This window comes from Limtongia smithiae (genome assembly GCF_038497785.1).
Source record: "Limtongia smithiae strain NRRL Y-17922 unplaced genomic scaffold V1518scaffold_2, whole genome shotgun sequence".
NCBI lineage: Eukaryota > Fungi > Ascomycota > Lipomycetes > Lipomycetales > Lipomycetaceae > Limtongia > Limtongia smithiae.
The window spans coordinates 1,238,229-1,255,820 of NW_027117623.1; the positions used below are offsets into that span (position 1 = coordinate 1,238,229).

Consider the following 17,592-nt stretch of genomic DNA (forward strand, 5'->3'; position numbering starts at 1 on the left):
GCAGCTAAGGAAACAGGGTGAGACAGGATGCTAAGCTTAATTACAATATGACAGTAGTTCCCGTCCAAATCTATCTATTGGGCTATATCGACAGTCTAATGTGCAGCACATCTGCAGAACACTGCCCCATGGCGGAAGTGTTGAAGGGCCGTAGATGGTTGCGCGTGTCTACCCAAGATTCCAGTCCATAACCGCCTTAGATGTGCCTCTCCATACTTTACTGTTCCGGCCCGGTCTACCGTTCATCCTGCAGCACCATTATCGGCCCTTCGCAGTATTGTCTCTTCGCTCGTCGATCCGGCGTCCGAAGAGAGCAAGATACGCGCGGTTCTGACGCTTTCAGGGGTCGTGGAGCTAGTCATTCATTAGTGATCTGCGTTGTCAATTCTCTGTTTCGCCTTCCCGTCCGAGGATGCGTGAGTCCAGTTGCGGAATGAAAAGTATTTTTGACTGTTCTGGTAATAAACAACGCCGCCGTCCTTTAGCCAGACAAAGATCTTGCCAATGACATTCTCGTCCCTGCCACAACTTTCAGAGTATCATACAACACATCACTAAGCATAACATCATTACAAATTTCCAATATATACGTACACGTAGTTACAAAAAAGCGTAGCGACCACTTGCAGCACGGTGTTGCAATTATTATGACGCGTGCACAGCTGCCGTCCAAACCAAAACACAGAATCAAAACGCCAGCTCCGCTTTCCCTATTTACGATACTTTGTTTCGTCCTTGTAGTTCACCATATCGCACCTCATACAGCGCCTGCGCCGTTGTGCTTTGTCTTGTCCACTTCGTGTGTCTCTAAGAATGCATGTGTTACACTTGTCTTAGAGAATATGCGAAAATGGATCATCCTCTTCTTCAACCTCGTCGTCGCGGTCAATGCGCACGGCGCCGATGCCTGCACCAGCAACACCAGTAAGAACGCTAAGCACCGGCCCATCGGCGCTGACCGCGTCATTTCCAAATGCGTCGGTATCAGCGCCGACAACAACCCCGTCCGGCACCACGACGTCGTTGCGGTCCCGCAGAATGCCAGTCATGAAACTCGAGCTGGTGGGGTCTTCGAACAGCAGCGAGTAAACGTCATTAAGCCAATCCGTACGCTTCTCAAAATCGCCCATCGACATGCCTGCTGTCGGTAGTTGACTTGCCATGCCTCCAATGGATGGTGATGACGACGCGACACCGTCGATGTCGAGGCCAACGCCGAGCGTGACATCCAAGTCGTCCGCATCGATACCGCGTCCAGTCGTAGCCTGTGCTGTCGCTGCTGCGGGCTGGTGCTCCTGCGACGCACTCCCGACACCTCCGTCGTCATTCACGACAAGCGACCCAATAAGTCCGTTGATCAAATTCAAGAACTTGTCCGCAAGCCCATTACGTGACGACACCACCGCCAAAGCCGCGCGTGTGCGTTCGATATCCTGCACCCACTCTGGCGCCCGCGGCGAGTTTGGTTCGGAGCAGAAACAAATCAACGGGATGAGACCTGCCTGGAAAAGGAAGTACAGTGCGTACCACACTGCAAGCGTCGATATCGGCCGGTTCGCTATGTAATCCTCGACCGACAAAATCGTCTCGTGCGCGTCTTGCATGCACTTTTCGCGACACGCGAGTTCCGCTGGTGTCTCGTCTAGCACGGCTTTCAAACGGGCCTTGTATGACTCTGACATGGCCGCAGCGGGAGTAGCGGGGACAGAGGTGGGGGGTTTGCTTGTGACTGTCATGGGCGCGACGGTTGTGGCGAGCGGACTGCTGGGTTCCTCCTTGACCTTCATGAAACTTGATGGTTGTGGCGTGCCGGCTCGTGAGTTGTTCATCGACGACATAGCTTTCTCCATCGCGCCACTCATGCTAAGAGCGCGCTGCAGCACGAAGGGTCGGTAAGCCAATAACCGCAGGTTGCGATACCGCCAGAATAACCGGTACCGCGAGAACACGAACCAGTCATAGGTCGAATCAATCGGCGTGTCTTCCCGGAACTGATACGGCAGATCGTCGACAAAGGTATCTATTACTGCCGCCAATGACAGCGTTTGCTCAGCTGTCAGCGACGGTTTGGAGATGAGTCGGTTGTAAAGGTTGTTGGTCATCCGGTGAAAGCGGCACTGCACAATCATTCCCGAATAGATCGTGATGTCAGTATCCCTGCTCGGAGGCATTGTGCGCGTGTCGAACGTAAGCTCTGCGTCGTGGATGTTTGAGATCTCGTTTACGTCCACACCGCCGTGGTCTGGCCAGCTCACAGGCCGACCAAAGGTAATCGCAGCGCCAGCGTCAAACATGAATAGACCCCACCAAACGCGTCGTCGCATTTCCTGCTTGAGCGGACTACTCGTCCACCCGGGAAATTCGCGATGCAGACCCAAGCCCGTCGCCATTCTGTGCGCGATGCCGAGTAAGTTCCAGCCAGAGTTGGGCCGGTTACGCTTCTGCACGTAATTGCTGAGTAAAATCAAGGCTTGTAGCAACGGCAAACTTCCAGTTTCAATAACCTCAGCGGTAAGAAGCGTCTTGATGTTCTGGTAGAACGCCATGTCGGCGCAGCTGGACTCGTTGACAAGACACCACGCACCGAGCGCGAGGACGGTGTTGAACAGTATCTCCCAGACTGTGTCTGGTGGGCGCGAAATCTGGCCGCGATATTGCGCGCGGAAAGTTTCTTCGTGCAGGAATGGATATGAGGTGTGGTAGATAGAAAAGTATGCGTCAATGAGTGCGTCGGAAACGTGGCGAGGTGCGGGTGAGGAATACAGTGGCATGAGCGGAACGCCGTAGATGCTGCCATCAGGATTCATATTGCCACCCGCACCGGGGTTCATCCGCAACACACGTAACAGCACTGAGCTCGACGCCGCGCCAAAGTAGCCCGAGCCGCGCGGGGAGATGGAGAGCGCGGCCATGCCGTCGGAGAGGTCATTGTTGAACACGTCCTGCTCAACCCAGTCGAACCCGTCTGCCTCGTCCGGGACGGACTCTTGTATCGGCATCGGTGGATGATCGCTCTTGCTATTTGGCGGTGCAGCGGACGCACTGTGGGGCAGACGCAGCCGGAACCTGCCGTCGCGGGAGCCGTCGATAGCCGCCGAGCCGCGCGCGTATTCTTGGTCGTCGTCGACAACGTCATCGTCCTCCGCGTCGCGACGGACGCCAGAGAGTATCTCCTCAGGCGAGTTTTCGTGCTCGTCTATCTCGAGCTCTGCGGGACTGATGGCTAGAAACTCGTCGGTATCGCTGCGAGCCGAAGCGGACATCCGAAAGGCGGAATGGCTTCCGGCGATACTCCCACCCGCCGTCGTCCCGCTGCCTCCGAGCGCAAGCTCCGGCGACGACGACGACTCCGACACGGTCTTGCCCTGCCGCGCGATGGAGGCCGCCATTGCGGCGATCACCCTCGGGGACGCGGTGCTGTTCGAGGCGAGCAGTTTGTCGATGTCGGCATTGGGCAGCAGCTCCGTAAGTAGCTGTTCGAGCCGTTCGACGCGGTTCTCGACTTGGGTGAGGTACTTGCGCGTAAGCGGCGAGCGGATGGCGCGCGGGGAGTAGACGCAGTCACGCTTGTGGCGGCGGCAGTGACCACAGACTGGAAAGTCCTTCGTACATTTGAGCTTTCGACGACGGCAGGAATCGCACTGCCGGTGGTCAGCGGTGGTGACGGGTGCAGTCACGAGCCACAGAAACAACTCACGGCCTGCTCGATATCGTCCTGTATTGCTTTGCGGCCTGCGACGGCGCTCATGGTGCACTCGGGAGTTAACGGGTGAAGAAGATGGCGAAGATGGCGAAGAATGCGGAGGTTTGTGCCTTGTCAAAACGGGACCGCAAACCCTATCAGAGTGTTCACGTGCCTCTTGGGACATCGCTTCGGGCAGCCTAAACGCATCCGAGAAGTGTTTTTGTTTATTTCCTACTCCAATCCGCTAGACCTCCCGCCGCGTCTTCTGCATCGCGATTACCGCCTCAATCTTCTCCGCAGCGTGCTCCAACAGCTGCTTTCGCTCCTGCAGGTCCAGGTGGCGCCGCACCTTCGCGTCCTCCCGGGCAAACGTGTCCATCTGCTGAGGGCCCAGCCCGTGGCCTAGCCGCAGGTCCAGCTCCCGCGGCAGGTGGTAGTAAAAGTCCGACAGCAACTCGACGTTCAAAAACAAAACCGCTGTTTGCGTCAGCTTGTCCGCGACAACGTCCAGAAAGATCTCCGGACAATAGTACTTGTTCGCCTTGGACTTGCACTGCTTCGATTTGAGCGCGAGCATCCGTAGCCTGAGTATGTCCGCGCGCTTGGCCAGAAACACGCCCTCCCGTCCACGCTCTATCAGCGCCTGGCTGAATCCATATACCTCGTTCGCGTCCTCGACCTTGACCTGCCCGTTGTGGCTACGCTCTACGAACGTCTCCACCTGCGTGAGCTTCTTCCGCCCACCAACGCTCTTCTGCAGCTGCGCGTACGCAGCCTCGCACTGCCGCAGCTCCTCCTTCAGCAGCGCAAAAGCGTGTTCACGGCTCCGGCTCCACTCGCGGTCCTCGGCTTCGACTTCGTACTTGTACGGCTTGATACAGTTCTCCACCTGGTCCGCCGTCGAGTAGAACCGTGAGTGCAGGATCTCCATTGTGGCGTCCTGGATCACTTTTTTCACGTACGGATGTGTCTTGAATGGACCCGAATTGACCAAGTGGTCCATCTCGCCTGAGAGCGCATTTGACACTAATGTAGTAGACGCACGTCCGATGCCGGATTTTGTGAGGCTCGACACGCACACGTCGAGCTGCCGCAACCAGTAAACGTCGTCTGGATTCGCCAATGGCAATTCTGTAAGTGGCCGCAGAAGGCCTGCAGTTGTCGGTGCCGCGGCAATTTCCTGACCTTCACTCACAAGCCGGTTCCAATACCGCTGCGCGAGCAAATCCAGCACTCGCTGGTCAAGCTCTGCCTTCAACATAGCCTTGACCTGGTCGCGACCGAACTTATTACTAAACTCCTTAAAGCTGACCTTGAACGAATCCAGTGACTGCGCCAGGTAGGACTCCGCTGTGATTGGCCGGTCATTATACTCAACCTTGAATTGGTACGCCGCCTCTTCGAGCTCTTGATTGATCGCGTCCCGCGTGGGCTGCAGGGACTTTGCCATCGATCGCTCCAGCGTCCGCATCAGCTTATTGCGCAGGTTGATGACGCCGAGCGTGACCGGCTGATTCCGCTCCAAGATCCCGCCACGTCCAGCCGTCGCCGCGTCTTCGAGTATCGACGCGAATGCGGCGTGCTTCTTAAAGTAGGACTCTTCGTTCCGCGCAATGATGCCGCCGATATCAACGCTATCCAAACCACCACCTGAGCCGGCGCCGCCTCCTAGTTTGAACAACAACCCCGACCCCGCCGCACGCTGTGCGATTGCGGACGGGATCCGACTAACGACGCCAACATAGCCCATCTGCAGCGGATAATTTCTGTTCTGCAGAAGCTCGACTGCGTAGTTAGGATCCACGAGATCCAGCTTTGTAATGATGCCGATGGTTCGCTCGCCCCGAGGATCGACCCTGCGCGAGGCTTTCAGAGCCGTCGAGTTTGCAAGATCGACGTCTGCGGGCGAGATCGCGAGGATAATGTTTGGCGCAGCAATGTACTTATCGCACAGCGCTGAGATCTTCGTCTTGAGGCTCTCCGGCTGATCTGCTGCCGATAGCTGGATGTAGCCAGGCAAGTCAATGAGCGTGAGGTCCGGTGCATGTGGTGAATATATGTTGAGCCGAATAGGATCATCAGAGACTGCCTCCGAATCTGGAATCGCGAGATTAAGGTCTGTGAGTGTCTTCTGAATCTGTGAAAAGTCTGTAATCTTGCCGAGCTTGAGCGCAGGAAACTCGCCGTACTCTGCCGCGGCGTCCGGTGAGTTAACCAGCGTGAGCTCGATTGGCCGCCGCGTGACCATATTGTTGCCCTTGGGCAGGAACTCGTGGCCCACGATCGCCTCGAGCACCGACGACTTGCCGGAGCTCTGCGAGCCGATCACGACGATGGAGGGCAGCTGCACACGCGTCAACGCGGTACTGCCGCTGCCGGTATTGCTAATGTCTTGCAGGATTGCGCGAATCTCGATCATCTTCCGCGTGAGCACCATCATCTGCGACGTCGCGGCCGCCGCGCGCTCGTCCGCGTCTGAGTCGTCACTCAGTGACGAGAGCACTGCAGCGCCGGAAGCCGCCAGCGCGGCCTCTGCACCGTTGCCACTGTCGCCGCCATCACTGCCTTCGCCGCCGCCGCCGCTGCTTGTGTTATTGCTGGAACTGCTAGCGCCGTCGCTCGACGTGTTTTCACTTGCTGGTGGAGGTTCGCCGCCCTTGAAGAGCGATGACAGCCAGTCCGGCGCACTGATGCTCTCGATGCCGTCTTTAACCGTCGATGCCGTGCCCGTAATCCAGTCTGTGGCCTCTCCAATCTTCTTCTGCGTGTAATTCGCCGCCTCTGCAAGAACCCATTAGCCCCCGATCACCCAGTGGCAACAACATCAAGCGTGCATACCTTGAACCTGGTAGTTCACGTACGCAAACCCCGCCGCCACCGCACCACCCGCAGCCGCCGGCACTCGCGCAAGCTTTCCAAGCGCCTTAGCGCCAGACATGAACGAGATATGTCGCGCGAGCAGCGGCGATCCCGCGACATTGTTTCCGTTGAGCATCCTACGCATGCCGATGCCAGGGTAGACGCCGGCCATGGCGCCTGCGCCGCCGGCAGCAGCAGCAGCACCACCGCCGCGCCTGGCAGCCTGCAGCAGCGGCCTGCGCGGTGCGGAGGACGCGGCATGACGCATGATGCGATACATCGTAAGAGCGTGAGAAAGACAGCGAAGAATCGAGTTGCCGAGGGCAGACGAAGGTCACGTTGTCGTTCTCCCAGCGCATCTTGCTGCGGTTGATCACCGGCGGTCGCACTCACCACCACACATCACACTCGCCGATCTATACGTTTGATTGTAGACTGTAGATAGTTTGTACATATAGTTCTCGACTATTGCCGAAGCAAGTGCTTGAAAACGGTGCATGTTCGCGCAAGAACGCGTCCGTGACGCGTGGTGCACGCGTGCTGGGAGCACCATCCCCTTCACCAACTCTCCCTCCCATTTCTCCCTGTCCTTTCTCTCCCTCCGCAATAATGACGACCATTGCGACTGCAGCCAAGCGCAAAGCCGCTTCCACCACTATCGCCGCCACCGGCGAAAAGAAGGCACGCACGACTTTGACGTCTTTTTTTGTGCCGGTCTCGTCGTCTTCCTCACTCGCACCTTCCTCGTCACCTCCATCATCACAACCTTCGTTAAAATCATCGCCATCGAAAGGAGATGACAACACCAGCAAGCCAAGCGTATCTGCACCGTTTGACAAGAGTGCGTGGATCGCCTCGTTGACAACCGAACAACGCGACCTGCTTCAGTATGTCGACGCGTCGTCCCTCTCCCTCCTCTCACACCACTAACTTCCGCAGACTCGAGATCAACACAATGGACGACTCTTGGCTTGCCGCTCTTCGGGCCGAATTCACTAAACCTTACTTCCTCTCACTAAAGCGCTTCCTCATCGCCGAAGATCGCGCTGGTCAAAAGGTCCTCCCCCCGGCTAGAGATGTGTACTCCTGGTCTCGTCTCACACCGCTCGACAAGGTGAAAGTCGTTGTGATAGGTCAAGACCCGTACCACAACTTCAACCAAGCTCACGGTCTCGCATTCTCAGTTAAACCGCCCACCGCAGTTCCCCCCTCTCTGCGGAACATTTACATCGCGCTGAAGAACGACTACCCAGAGTTCGTACCACCTGCAGCTCCCGCGGCGGGGGATCTCACGAAGTGGGCAGAGCGAGGCGTTTTGTTGCTTAATACGTGCCTTACCGTGCGCGCGCACGCGGCGAATTCTCATGCCGGAAAGGGATGGGAGCAGTTCACGGAACGCGTCATCGCGGTTGTTGCCGAGCGACGGAAGCAGGGCGTTGTGTTTCTCGCGTGGGGTAGTCCCGCAGGGAAGCGCGTCGACAAGATTAACGTATGTTTACGCCCTCTTCTGTCCCCATAATACAATTGCACTTGCTAACAACTGTAGAAATCGAAGCACTGCGTCCTGCGCGCAGTGCACCCGAGTCCGCTCTCGGCATCGCGCGGGTTTTTCGACTGCGGCCACTTCAAGAAGACGAACGAGTGGCTGAAGGAGCATTATGGTGACGACGCGGAGATTGAGTGGACTTTGTAGATTTAGGAGAAGCGGAACAAGACAGAGTTATCGTTATAGATTAGCCCCTCCTGTGCTGATGACGTGCGTCTCTCCCAACGTCAGGAAGAACATCATACACACCCGCAACCACCTCGGGGATCTCGAAGACACCGACCATGGCGCCACTCACGATTGCATCTACCGTGAAGCTCTCATCTGGCGAAGTTATGCCGCGCATCGGCTACGGCGCGTACAGGGCCAATGGCTCTGGTGTGTACGAGGCGCTTAAGGCCGGTTACCGCCTTGTCGGTGCGCCTCCACACCTCTGCTTCCCTCCATATCCCTCCCACAGCTAATTCCTCCGTACAGACACCGCGCAGTTCTATGACAACGAAGACCAATGCGGCCGTGCGATTTTACAATTCCTCGCCGAAACCGGCACCTCCCGCGCGTCTGTGTTCTACACCACCAAGCTCTGGCAACAATGTACAACCTCCTACGCCGCTGCTGCGCGCGGCATCGATGGCTCGCTCAAACGCGCGGGCTTGTCCTATGCAGACCTCTTCCTCATCCATTCGCCTCCGCGCTCGCGCACCGCGCGCCTTGAAACATGGCGCGCGCTGCAGGACGCGGTCAAGGCGGGCAAGATCCGGTCGATCGGGGTGTCCAACTACGGCGTGCACCACCTACAAGAGCTCCTTGACTGGGACGGGCTCGAGGTGCATCCTGCCGTGAACCAGGTCGAAGTGCACCCGTGGCTGCCGCGGAAAGACATTGTCGAATTTTGCGCCGCGAACAATATCGTCGTCGAGGCCTACAGTCCGCTCACGCGGGGTGTGCGCTTTGGCGACGCGCTCCTTGCCGACATCGTCACAGCCCACGGCGGTGCGATAACCCCCGCGCAGGTGCTCATACGCTGGAGCATGCAGAAGGGACACGTACCCATTCCCAAGTCTTCCAACCCAGACCGCATCCGCTCCAACATCGACGTGTTCAACTTCGCGCTCTCCGACGCCGAGATGGCCATGCTCGACCTGGACAGCTACGCTCCAGTCACCTGGGACCCCACCATCTCGCCCCTGTAGAATTTAATTCATAGATACCTTGGCTTATCTGAACTTACACGCAACTAGAAACGCAAAAGTAGTACATGCATGCAAACGATTGCCCCGAACAGTAAAAATACAAAGTCAAATAGAGCAAGAAAACACATCCTAAAAGTAGAGAGTATAGTACACGTTTCGTTTATTCCTTCTTCTTCTCGCCGATCTGGAGCACTGTGCTCACAATCGCTTCCGAGCTCACGGCGCCGCCGCCATCTTTTTCTGGCTGCTGTTGTTGGTGCTCCTTCTCACGCGCGGCAGCCGCGTTCGGCAGCTGCTTCTTCTTATAGTCCGCGAATGACAGTTTCTTGACGGGCCGTACTGGGGGCAGTGGGCGGGCTGCCATCGAGGTGCCGCCAGGAGTAGGTGTCTGTGCAAGCTGTTGGAGAAGCAGTGACACTACCGGCGTTCCAGGTGTTGCTGACGAAGCACTGGGCGTCCCAAAACTGCTACTAAGAGGCGTCGATGGTGGTACTGGCCCCGGCGCAGGAGTGGCAGCGGCAGCTGAAATCGCGCTCAGCAGCGCAGCGAGCGGCGGTTGCATCGCCGGCGCTCTTGATGCCCCGTTTACCGCAGTATCTAATTGTTGTTGTTGTTGTTGTTGTTGTTGTTGTTGTTGTTGTTGTGGTTGTGGTGAGGCTGCGGGTTGATATACTGTTGGATTCGATGGCGGCCGCGATATCCCGTCTGTGTTTGTGATCTGCTCAGTCGAACCGCTGCCCCGTCGCGACTCCGGGATAGGTTTCAGAGTAGGCTCCATGTGCGCTGTGGTCTCGCCGGATTTATCCCCGTCGTCAGAAAACAGATCAGAGAGCTCCGGGCCGGACTTTGACTTCGCAGTCGCGACTGCGATCGGCGCTGGCACCGCAGTAGTTGGCTGTGTCGGCTCTGGCGTCGCTTTCCGGCTTGGCCCTGCGGAATTGAGACCTGTCATCGCCCGCGGCGAAAGTGCAGGCGACCGCCACACTGACTCGGACTGCCGCGTGAACGAGACGGGCCTAATATCTGGCGAGGAGGAATGTGCGCGCTTCACCGCAGTGGCGGCAGATTCGGCGCTGACGCTCTGGCGATGCGACTTCACGGCGTCCAGGTCCGTTGCAGGCGACCCGAGTTCGCCGCCCGCAATTGTTGACTTCGCATCGCTACTTGATACCGATGCAGGCGATAGCGCTGGCACAGCTTTCTCCACCGTGGCATCAGTAGCAGCTTTTTCCGCCACTGCGGCCTTTGCCCGTGCGCGAAAGAACTTGCGCACAAGAATTAGCTTTGGCGGTAGCCAATCGACATCATCATCAGTCGACACCTCACTATCGACATCCGCTGGGTCAGTTATATATTTCTCCGCCTTTGAGGCACGCCCATTTGGCGAGCGCGGTGACACCGGCGATAATGAGGATGCGACGCTATTATCGGTCGCACTGCGTTGTCGGGCAGTGACCGTCGAGTTTCGTGGTTTCTGCGCGGGTGTAGTCGTCGTCGGGCTCGTGCTGCGGCGGTGTCCCGATGAGCGCTTGCGCTTCCGTGTGCTGCCGGGTGTTGAAGATGTTGAAGATGGCGGCTGAAGTTGCGTTGCAGCTGCAGTTGGCGACAAAGCGGCGGACTGCTGTGCTTCTTTCGAGCTTTTGCGGCTCGAAACTACTCCATCGGCAGCTGGCGGATGGATGGATGCCGATGCATGCGCGTGGCCGCGGTTGACGTGTTCTCTCGTCTCCTGCTCAAGACGCTCGAATCGCGCGACCACGTCTTTGAGCTTGCGCTCTTCGCGCGCGGACGTCATTTGCGGGACAAGCAGCGGAATATGAAAATGGACGACGCGTTCGTTTAGGACGGCGTCGTGCGACGATGCGGGCTGCGTTGGTGCTGCTGACGTAGGGGCGGCGGCGTCGTCCAGTTATTCGACGCGAGTGGGGGGTGCGGGGCGGGCTGGTTCTGGGGGCGAGTACGGCGGCACGGTTGGGGCCACATTATCTGGGAGCGTGAGGCGTGGTTCAGGCGACGGCAATCGCGTCCTGGGGCATAACCGCAGGGAGGGGATGGTGGTGAATAGAAGAAGGTGCAAGGACGGCGAGTGGAAACGGCAGTGCGAGCAGACGACGACGGTAAGCGGCAGCTGGCAGGAGCACAAGGTGGCGAAGAGAGCAAGAGACAGCAGCTACGGCGGCAGCGGCGAAGAGGACGGTGCCGGAGGCAGTGTGGGGCGGTGGGGGCGATGGAGAAGAGTGCGGTGTTGTGTTTATGGAGAAGAAGAAGATCTGGCGATGCAGACGCGGCGCGGCATTTGCGGCACAAATGCAGAAGCGCACTAGAATTAGAGCCGCAAGTACGCTGAGTCACGTGTGCGGCAAGTCGTGGCAGCCACTCAGGAGCGATGAGCAGCGTTGAGTCTATCTAGTTCTTGCGCGCCTTCTTCGCCGCAGGCACCTCCGCTTCCGACTCGTCGTCATCGTCGTCGTCCTCCTCGCCACTCCCGGCGCTCTCGTGGTTCTCGTCGTACTCCTCCTCGACGTCGCTGTCCTCGTCCTCCGACGCCTTGAAGTCCTCGTCCACAGACTCCTCGTCCTCTGACCCAGAACCCCGCGCTCCCCGCGGTGCCGCCTCCACATCTGAGTCGTCCGAGTCCTCGCCCAGCGCGGCCGCTAAGAACGTCTGGTCCTCCACCAGGTCGTTCTTGATCTTGATATTCTTAGACTTCAGGTATTGTTCGATCGGCTGCTGCTCCTCCCGGTTGATGCTCGAGTAGTTGAACGACGTCCCGTTGAGCATGCTTACCGTGATATCGAACGTCCGCGACGACGACACCGACCCGCCCACCCGCGACAGCGTCACCGAGCTCACATCCGAGTGGCTCATCAGTACCGTAGGCTTGGGAATAAACAGGAAGCTCTTATCCAGGAAGTACAGATAGCCCTCACTCGCCTTCAGCGAACACTTGACGCCAGCCTGGCCGTGCACGCTGTACATGTCAGTCTTTTCATCGCGCCGTCGCACCAAACTGCAGCAAACTCACCTCACAAAACCGCCAGGCACTGTGATCTTCCGTCCAGACAGCCCCCGGAACACCTGACCAACGACCTCGTGCGCTGCCTGGTCGTACTTCTTCTTAAGTTTGTCCGCGTACTTCTCCTCAAATTCCTGGCTACACTGTTGTTAGCACACCTTCGTGCTGTACCTAACAAAGGAACATACTCTTCGACATTGAGTTCCACCTCAATCTCCTCCTCCTTCAAGAACTGGATCACCAGGAACGCATATCGCGTCTGACCTTGGCGTAATGGCGGGTCGAGCTGGATCGTCAGGATGTTGTGCAGATCGTCAGGCTTGGGCAGCAGGAACAGCTTTTGAATAGATGTGTACTGAATCTTGTAGTCGTACGTCTTACCACGTAAACGCATATAGTTTGGGTACATGTCGATATCGTAACGACCTCTAGGAGTAAGGAACATGATCTCCGAAAACGAAACAATCGTTTCGCCAGCGACAAGGCCGATGTCGGCACGCTCCTTGATGGTATCATAAAATGCGGCCGCCGCGTTCTGCTCCTCGACCTCGGACTCGCCGCCGTCCGACTCGTCCTCATTCTTAGCGACAGTTCCAGGGACGAAGAACCGCATCTCGACGAGCTCGTCGCGCACACCAGATGGTCCCCGAATATCGGCATCATGATCGACCGATAGCTCAAGCGCGACCTCGCTCTTGCCAACGAGATTGGAGTTGTTCACCTGCGCGTATGGGATCTCGAACGCAGGTCGGTTGGAGATTTCAAACACGAGTTCAGAGCGCTCAAAAATGGCCTTGCCCCAGTTCCAGCCCTTGATCGAGTGCGGCCGCGTCTCGAGGATGACGTTGAAGTGGTGCTTGACTGTGCTCTTAAGGCGATCAAAGTCGTCGAGATCGAAGCCATCAAACTGCACGACACCTCGATCCTTCGTCAACACGCGGCACTCGTAGCCCTTTGCAGCGCGACTCCAATTTGCAGACATGAACTCGGACTGCGGCAGCAGGAACGGGGGGAGTGACACGTTCTTGGAGGACGACTTCCAGCCCAAGCCCGAGTTGGCGAACCTCAGCCGTCCTGGTCGAGAAGACTGATTGAAGTATATGTTGTCAAACTGGGTCATGTCCGCCATGGTGGACGTCGTTTATAGGGAGTAGATGCGAAAGCTAGGAAATGTGGAAGACGACGCGATCAGGATAATGAAAGCGGTTTGCATAGTCGCGTTGGGGTAATACGCGACGCGTCCGTTATAGAAACAAGGGGTTTGTACCAGCCCTCTACACGACCGCTTTATATGCAACATCAATCGTACATCTAAAGCACCGCCTTGACCGGCCCAGCCGTGGCCATTTTACTCCGCAGCATGTCTGCCTCGTCCCACATCTCGCGCTCAGTGCGCGGCAGGCGATCTGTGTCCTTCAAATCAGGCCCTGCCAGCGCTCCGCCGCCGGCCTGATGCGCCGCCTTGAGCTGCTGGAACGACAGCTCAATGTCGGCCTCGCGCGAGTTCATGAGGGTATATACATCGTCCACGTTGGGTAGATCGTTGAGCTTCCGTGGGATGACGTGGCAGTGGACCTGCGGGGTGTTAGTCGATGAGACGGCCTGACGAATAGTTGGTGCAAACGGACGTGGGGAACTGATTGGCCGGCGAGGGGGCCATCCTGAACGGCAATGTTGAGCGATTGGCCCTTATATACATCTGCAATGACCGATGATACCCGTTGAACCGTCACAAAGAGGTCCGCTACCTGGTGTTTGTAAGTATCGAACGCAACCAAACGACATACGTAGTCCTACCTCCTCGACGGTGAGATCAGCGATGCGCGGCACAACGCGGAACGGACAAACCATGACCTGCAGTTATAGCGGTGCAATGGCAGCGCAGTCAGTCGAGCACTCAGCGGCCATTGACTGTGTGTACTAGTTGCTGCTAGAACTGAATATGGCGACGTACATGGCCGGGAAGCAGCGGCTTGAGGTTGACCAGAGCGAAGGAGTGTGTTGATTTCTAAGTGGTAAGTGGAAGCACATACAGACAATATGCACGATAAGCGTACATAGAAGACCTGCTTCGTGACGACGAACGGCCCGAAGTGTATAGACATGGCTGGTTGAGGTGAATGGGGGATGTGTTTGTATACCTTAATGCTCTCGTCATGAGCGCTGCACGTGAGTGCGGCGCGTGTGCTGAGTGTGACGGCGGCGCGCTGTAGGCATGACGTGCTAATGGCTACGCCGGCGTGCTGCAAGTTGCGCGGGCGCTAGCAGCACATCGCGCCGTCTCGCGCTTCCCATCTCCCCATCCTCACCGCCGTCTCCATCGCCAACAGTCCTCGGCAACCTACCGCCGCCCTCTCCCCTGCGCCTACCGCAGTCCTGGCGCCCGTACACCGCGCCTGCCGTATTCCCGCGCGGCTGCGCCCCCCAACCCGCCCCGCTGCTCCCTTCGTTGTCTGCCGCCATGGCTGACTTCGCAAAGTCCCTCTTCCACTTCTCCCCCTTCCACTCGTCATCCTCGTCGTCCTCCTCATCGGCAACAGCAACAGCAGCAGCAACATCCACAGACCCAGACGCCTTGATCGTTGTTGACCAGCTCCAGGGCGCAGACTCGGCAGCGCCATCGTCGCCTGCGCCGCAGCCCCAGCAGCAGCAACCAGCACGACAGAAGGAGCCCTCTGAGTCCAAGTACAAGCTCTCCTTCTTCGGGTCCCGCTCCACGACGCCCAAGTCCGCCAGCGGGACCACCTCGCCGTCTTCGCCCGCGTCTGCCATTGCCAGCACCCCTGTCTCCGCTAAGCCCGACGCCGCGAACCTGCTCGCCACGGCAGTCGCCAACGCAGCAGCTCTCAGAGACGACTCCCACGAGAACGTCACCACGCCCAACCCCGACCTCACCGATAAGCGATTGCCATCGCTGCAGCATGCGTTTGCTGATGTACTTTCTTCTTTTGTCTTTGGTTTTGTTGTTTTGCCCCCGCTGACAGGCTTTACAGGGCTCCACAGCGTCAGAGTCACCATCGCCTCAGCGCAGCGCCTCCGCCGCGGCTTCATCAAATAACTCCTCTGCCACCTCTTCCTCTGCATCGTCCTTCTCCGCCGCGGTCACTGGAGTACCCACGCCTGCCTCCACGGCACCCGTAAAAGCTCCCAAGGGCCGCCTCATCGTCAAGATTATCCAGGCCCAGAACCTCGAAGTCACCTCTCGCGACCCCTGTCCGTATGTCGTCTGCACCTTCGAGTCCAACGAGTTCATCACACATGGCCCCACACTTGGTGACTCCCAAGACAGCCGCATCACGTCCTTCTTCAAAAAGGTCGATCCCAGCTCCGTTATTGGCAATGGCTCCACTGTGCTCACCAACGGTATTGCCATCCCAGCCCGCTCCCGCCAGAGCTCGACCACAAATCTCTCTGAGCTCACCAGCCGGCCCATGTCTGGTGCTAACCCGAGCTGGAAGCATGAGGCCGTGTTCGATGTCCTCGGCGATCACTCCGAAATCGATGTGAGCATCTACGATCAGCACAATAACGACTCGTTCCTCGGCCACGTCCGCATCAAACCGATTCTTCGCAACGAGCAGATCTTCGACGAGTGGTATAAACTTCAGCCACGCGTCGAGGGCGAGCATGTCTCGGGCGAAGTTCGCCTGCAGATGCTCTACGAGGCAGTTAGCAAGCGGCATTATGGCCCTCAGGACTTTGAGATCCTTCGTCTCCTAGGCAAGGGCACCTTTGGCCAAGTCTACCAGGTCCGCAAGAAAGACACCGATCGCATTTACGCAATGAAGGTTCTTTCAAAGAAGGTCATCGTTCAGAAGAAGGAGGTCGCACATACCATCGGCGAGCGTAACATTCTCGTGCGGACCGCAACAACCGACTCGCCGTTTATTGTCGGTCTCAAATTCTCATTTCAGACCCCGACAGATCTCTACCTTGTCACAGACTACATGTCCGGCGGCGAACTCTTCTGGCATCTTCAGAAAGAAGGTCGCTTCCCAGAAGCCCGCGCAAAGTTCTACATTGCCGAGCTCATCCTTGCTCTCGAGCACTTGCATAATCACGACATTGTCTACCGCGACTTGAAGCCCGAGAACATCCTCCTCGACGCAAACGGCCACATTGCACTCTGCGACTTTGGACTCTCCAAGGCGAACCTCGCGTCCAACGACACCACAAACACATTCTGCGGTACTACTGAGTATCTAGCCCCCGAGGTGCTGCTCGACGACCAGGGTTACACGAAAATGGTCGACTTTTGGTCCCTCGGTGTGCTCATCTTCGAGATGTGCTGCGGCTGGTCGCCGTTCTACGCCGATGACATCCAGCAAATGTACAAGAACATTGCATTTGGTAAAGTGCGGTTTCCGAAGGACGCTCTATCAACTGAAGGCAAGAGTTTCGTCAAGGGATTACTAAATCGAAACCCCAAGCACCGACTCGGTGCCATTGATGACGCCCGTGAGCTTAAGCGCCATCCGTTTTTCGACGATATCGATTGGGACTTGCTTGTACAGAAGAAGGTGCCGCCACCCTTTAAGCCGCATTTGACGTCTGAGACGGATACCTCGAATTTTGATCCAGAGTTTACAAACGCGTCCACAAGCAACACCACACGGCTCCTACAGGGATCCACGCCGCTGTCGCCGACGCTGCAGGCAAACTTCCAGGGCTTCACGTTGTACGTATATTCGTGTTTTCTGGTGGGCTATAATGACTAACTGTTGTGCAGCGTAGACGAGTCGTCGATCGATGACCACTTTAGGAATCGCCGGTTGCCCATTGCAGAAGAAGAAGAAGACAACGACTACTTCTACAACCCAAACCGACTCGTCCGCCAAGACACCTCGGCGACCATCACCGTCAGCAACAAGCCGCGGAGCACGCGTAGTACCCGCAAAGACTCTATCACGAGCGCAAAGTCCAGTGGCATGCGCAGTGCGCGCGGCGGCGAGGACGACGGCGAGATGGATGTTGATGAGCGAACGTCTGACGCCGGAGCTGGCGCTACTGGCGCAAATGGGTCTGCTGCTACTGTCAGTAATATCAGCGACGACGACCGCATGAACTCGCTCAAGTACAGCGATGGCCACGAGGACGGCCGAGACGGCGATTACGACGGCGGCGACGGCGAGGGGATGGCACGTCGAATGAGCGGGATTGAAGGCGACAAGAGGAATTACTCTGACGATGACGAGGATGGGTTTGTCAACGGGCAGCAAATCGACATGTAGCCCGTGCGACAGAAATCGTTTTTGTATGCTTTCCCTCTTCACCTTCTTGCCGTGCATATTAT

At 57.4% G+C, this 17,592-nt stretch overlaps 8 protein-coding genes across 8 annotated transcripts; 3 read left to right on the forward strand and 5 right to left on the reverse strand.

Moving 5' to 3' along the window:
• Positions 1–833: 833 nt before the first annotated feature.
• Positions 834–3,748, reverse strand: V1518DRAFT_371270 (fungal-specific transcription factor domain-containing protein; the record flags this gene model as incomplete). Its single annotated transcript, XM_066901351.1, has 5 exons — positions 834–1,155; positions 1,303–1,791; positions 1,837–3,014; positions 3,159–3,641; positions 3,698–3,748. The coding sequence occupies 5 exons, from the start codon at positions 3,746–3,748 to the stop codon at positions 834–836; spliced, it is 2,523 nt and encodes an 840-aa protein (XP_066761544.1).
• A 181-nt stretch (positions 3,749–3,929) lies between these two features.
• On the reverse strand, positions 3,930–6,716 carry V1518DRAFT_425902 (uncharacterized protein; the record flags this gene model as incomplete). Its single annotated transcript, XM_066905951.1, has 2 exons — positions 3,930–6,466; positions 6,524–6,716. 2 exons carry the CDS (start codon positions 6,714–6,716, stop codon positions 3,930–3,932), a joined length of 2,730 nt encoding a protein of 909 aa, XP_066761545.1.
• A 432-nt stretch (positions 6,717–7,148) lies between these two features.
• On the forward strand, positions 7,149–8,589 carry V1518DRAFT_412656 (uracil-DNA glycosylase-like protein). The gene is made up of 3 exons (XM_066903147.1): positions 7,149–7,431; positions 7,484–8,033; positions 8,091–8,589. Exons 1-3 carry the CDS (start codon positions 7,154–7,156, stop codon positions 8,235–8,237), a joined length of 975 nt encoding a protein of 324 aa, XP_066761546.1. The 5' UTR covers positions 7,149–7,153; the 3' UTR covers positions 8,238–8,589.
• On the forward strand, positions 8,285–9,363 carry V1518DRAFT_178715 (NADP-dependent oxidoreductase domain-containing protein). The gene is made up of 2 exons (XM_066900834.1): positions 8,285–8,507; positions 8,568–9,363. Exons 1-2 carry the CDS (start codon positions 8,375–8,377, stop codon positions 9,281–9,283), a joined length of 849 nt encoding a protein of 282 aa, XP_066761547.1. The 5' UTR covers positions 8,285–8,374; the 3' UTR covers positions 9,284–9,363.
• On the reverse strand, positions 9,287–11,509 carry V1518DRAFT_454509 (uncharacterized protein). The gene has a single exon (XM_066906541.1). The coding sequence runs from the start codon at positions 11,076–11,078 to the stop codon at positions 9,444–9,446; it is 1,635 nt and encodes a 544-aa protein (XP_066761548.1). The 5' UTR covers positions 11,079–11,509; the 3' UTR covers positions 9,287–9,443.
• On the reverse strand, positions 11,510–13,550 carry V1518DRAFT_412661 (uncharacterized protein). The gene is made up of 3 exons (XM_066903148.1): positions 12,488–13,550; positions 12,309–12,437; positions 11,510–12,254 (listed from the first exon to the last, which is right to left on the reverse strand). The coding sequence occupies exons 1-3, from the start codon at positions 13,426–13,428 to the stop codon at positions 11,690–11,692; spliced, it is 1,635 nt and encodes a 544-aa protein (XP_066761549.1). The 5' UTR covers positions 13,429–13,550; the 3' UTR covers positions 11,510–11,689.
• V1518DRAFT_412663 (HIT-like domain-containing protein) lies at positions 13,551–14,426 on the reverse strand. Its single transcript, XM_066903149.1, has 5 exons — positions 14,357–14,426; positions 14,254–14,307; positions 14,097–14,153; positions 13,928–14,047; positions 13,551–13,874 (listed from the first exon to the last, which is right to left on the reverse strand). Exons 1-5 carry the CDS (start codon positions 14,402–14,404, stop codon positions 13,611–13,613), a joined length of 543 nt encoding a protein of 180 aa, XP_066761550.1. The 5' UTR covers positions 14,405–14,426; the 3' UTR covers positions 13,551–13,610.
• A 334-nt stretch (positions 14,427–14,760) lies between these two features.
• V1518DRAFT_404193 (kinase-like domain-containing protein) lies at positions 14,761–17,530 on the forward strand (the record flags this gene model as incomplete). The annotated part of the gene is made up of 3 exons (XM_066901880.1): positions 14,761–15,234; positions 15,284–16,977; positions 17,029–17,530. The coding sequence occupies 3 exons, from the start codon at positions 14,761–14,763 to the stop codon at positions 17,528–17,530; spliced, it is 2,670 nt and encodes an 889-aa protein (XP_066761551.1).
• Between the last annotated feature and the right edge of the window lie 62 nt (positions 17,531–17,592).

Bases quoted from the DNA above. Each gene is read 5' to 3' on its own strand.
- V1518DRAFT_412663 (XM_066903149.1), bottom strand. From the start codon at position 14,404: ATGTCTATACACTTCGGGCCGTTCGTCGTCACGAAGCAGGTCTTCTAT. The intron at 14,308-14,356 runs GTACGCTTATCG...CTTACCACTTAG, and splicing joins TCACGAAGCAGGTCTTCTAT to AAATCAACACACTCCTTCGC. The intron at 13,875-13,927 runs GTCCGTTTGCAC...AACACCCCGCAG, and splicing joins CCGGCCAATCAGTTCCCCAC to GTCCACTGCCACGTCATCCC.
- V1518DRAFT_454509 (XM_066906541.1), bottom strand. From the start codon at position 11,078: ATGACGTCCGCGCGCGAAGAGCGCAAGCTCAAAGACGTGGTCGCGCGA.
- V1518DRAFT_412661 (XM_066903148.1), bottom strand. From the start codon at position 13,428: ATGGCGGACATGACCCAGTTTGACAACATATACTTCAATCAGTCTTCT. The intron at 12,438-12,487 runs GTATGTTCCTTT...ACAACAGTGTAG, and splicing joins GTGGAACTCAATGTCGAAGA to CCAGGAATTTGAGGAGAAGT. The intron at 12,255-12,308 runs GTGAGTTTGCTG...TGACATGTACAG, and splicing joins GTGCCTGGCGGTTTTGTGAG to CGTGCACGGCCAGGCTGGCG.
- V1518DRAFT_412656 (XM_066903147.1), top strand. From the start codon at position 7,154: ATGACGACCATTGCGACTGCAGCCAAGCGCAAAGCCGCTTCCACCACT. The intron at 7,432-7,483 runs GTATGTCGACGC...TAACTTCCGCAG, and splicing joins GAACAACGCGACCTGCTTCA to ACTCGAGATCAACACAATGG. The intron at 8,034-8,090 runs GTATGTTTACGC...TAACAACTGTAG, and splicing joins AGCGCGTCGACAAGATTAAC to AAATCGAAGCACTGCGTCCT.
- V1518DRAFT_178715 (XM_066900834.1), top strand. From the start codon at position 8,375: ATGGCGCCACTCACGATTGCATCTACCGTGAAGCTCTCATCTGGCGAA. The intron at 8,508-8,567 runs GTGCGCCTCCAC...TCCTCCGTACAG, and splicing joins GGCCGGTTACCGCCTTGTCG to ACACCGCGCAGTTCTATGAC.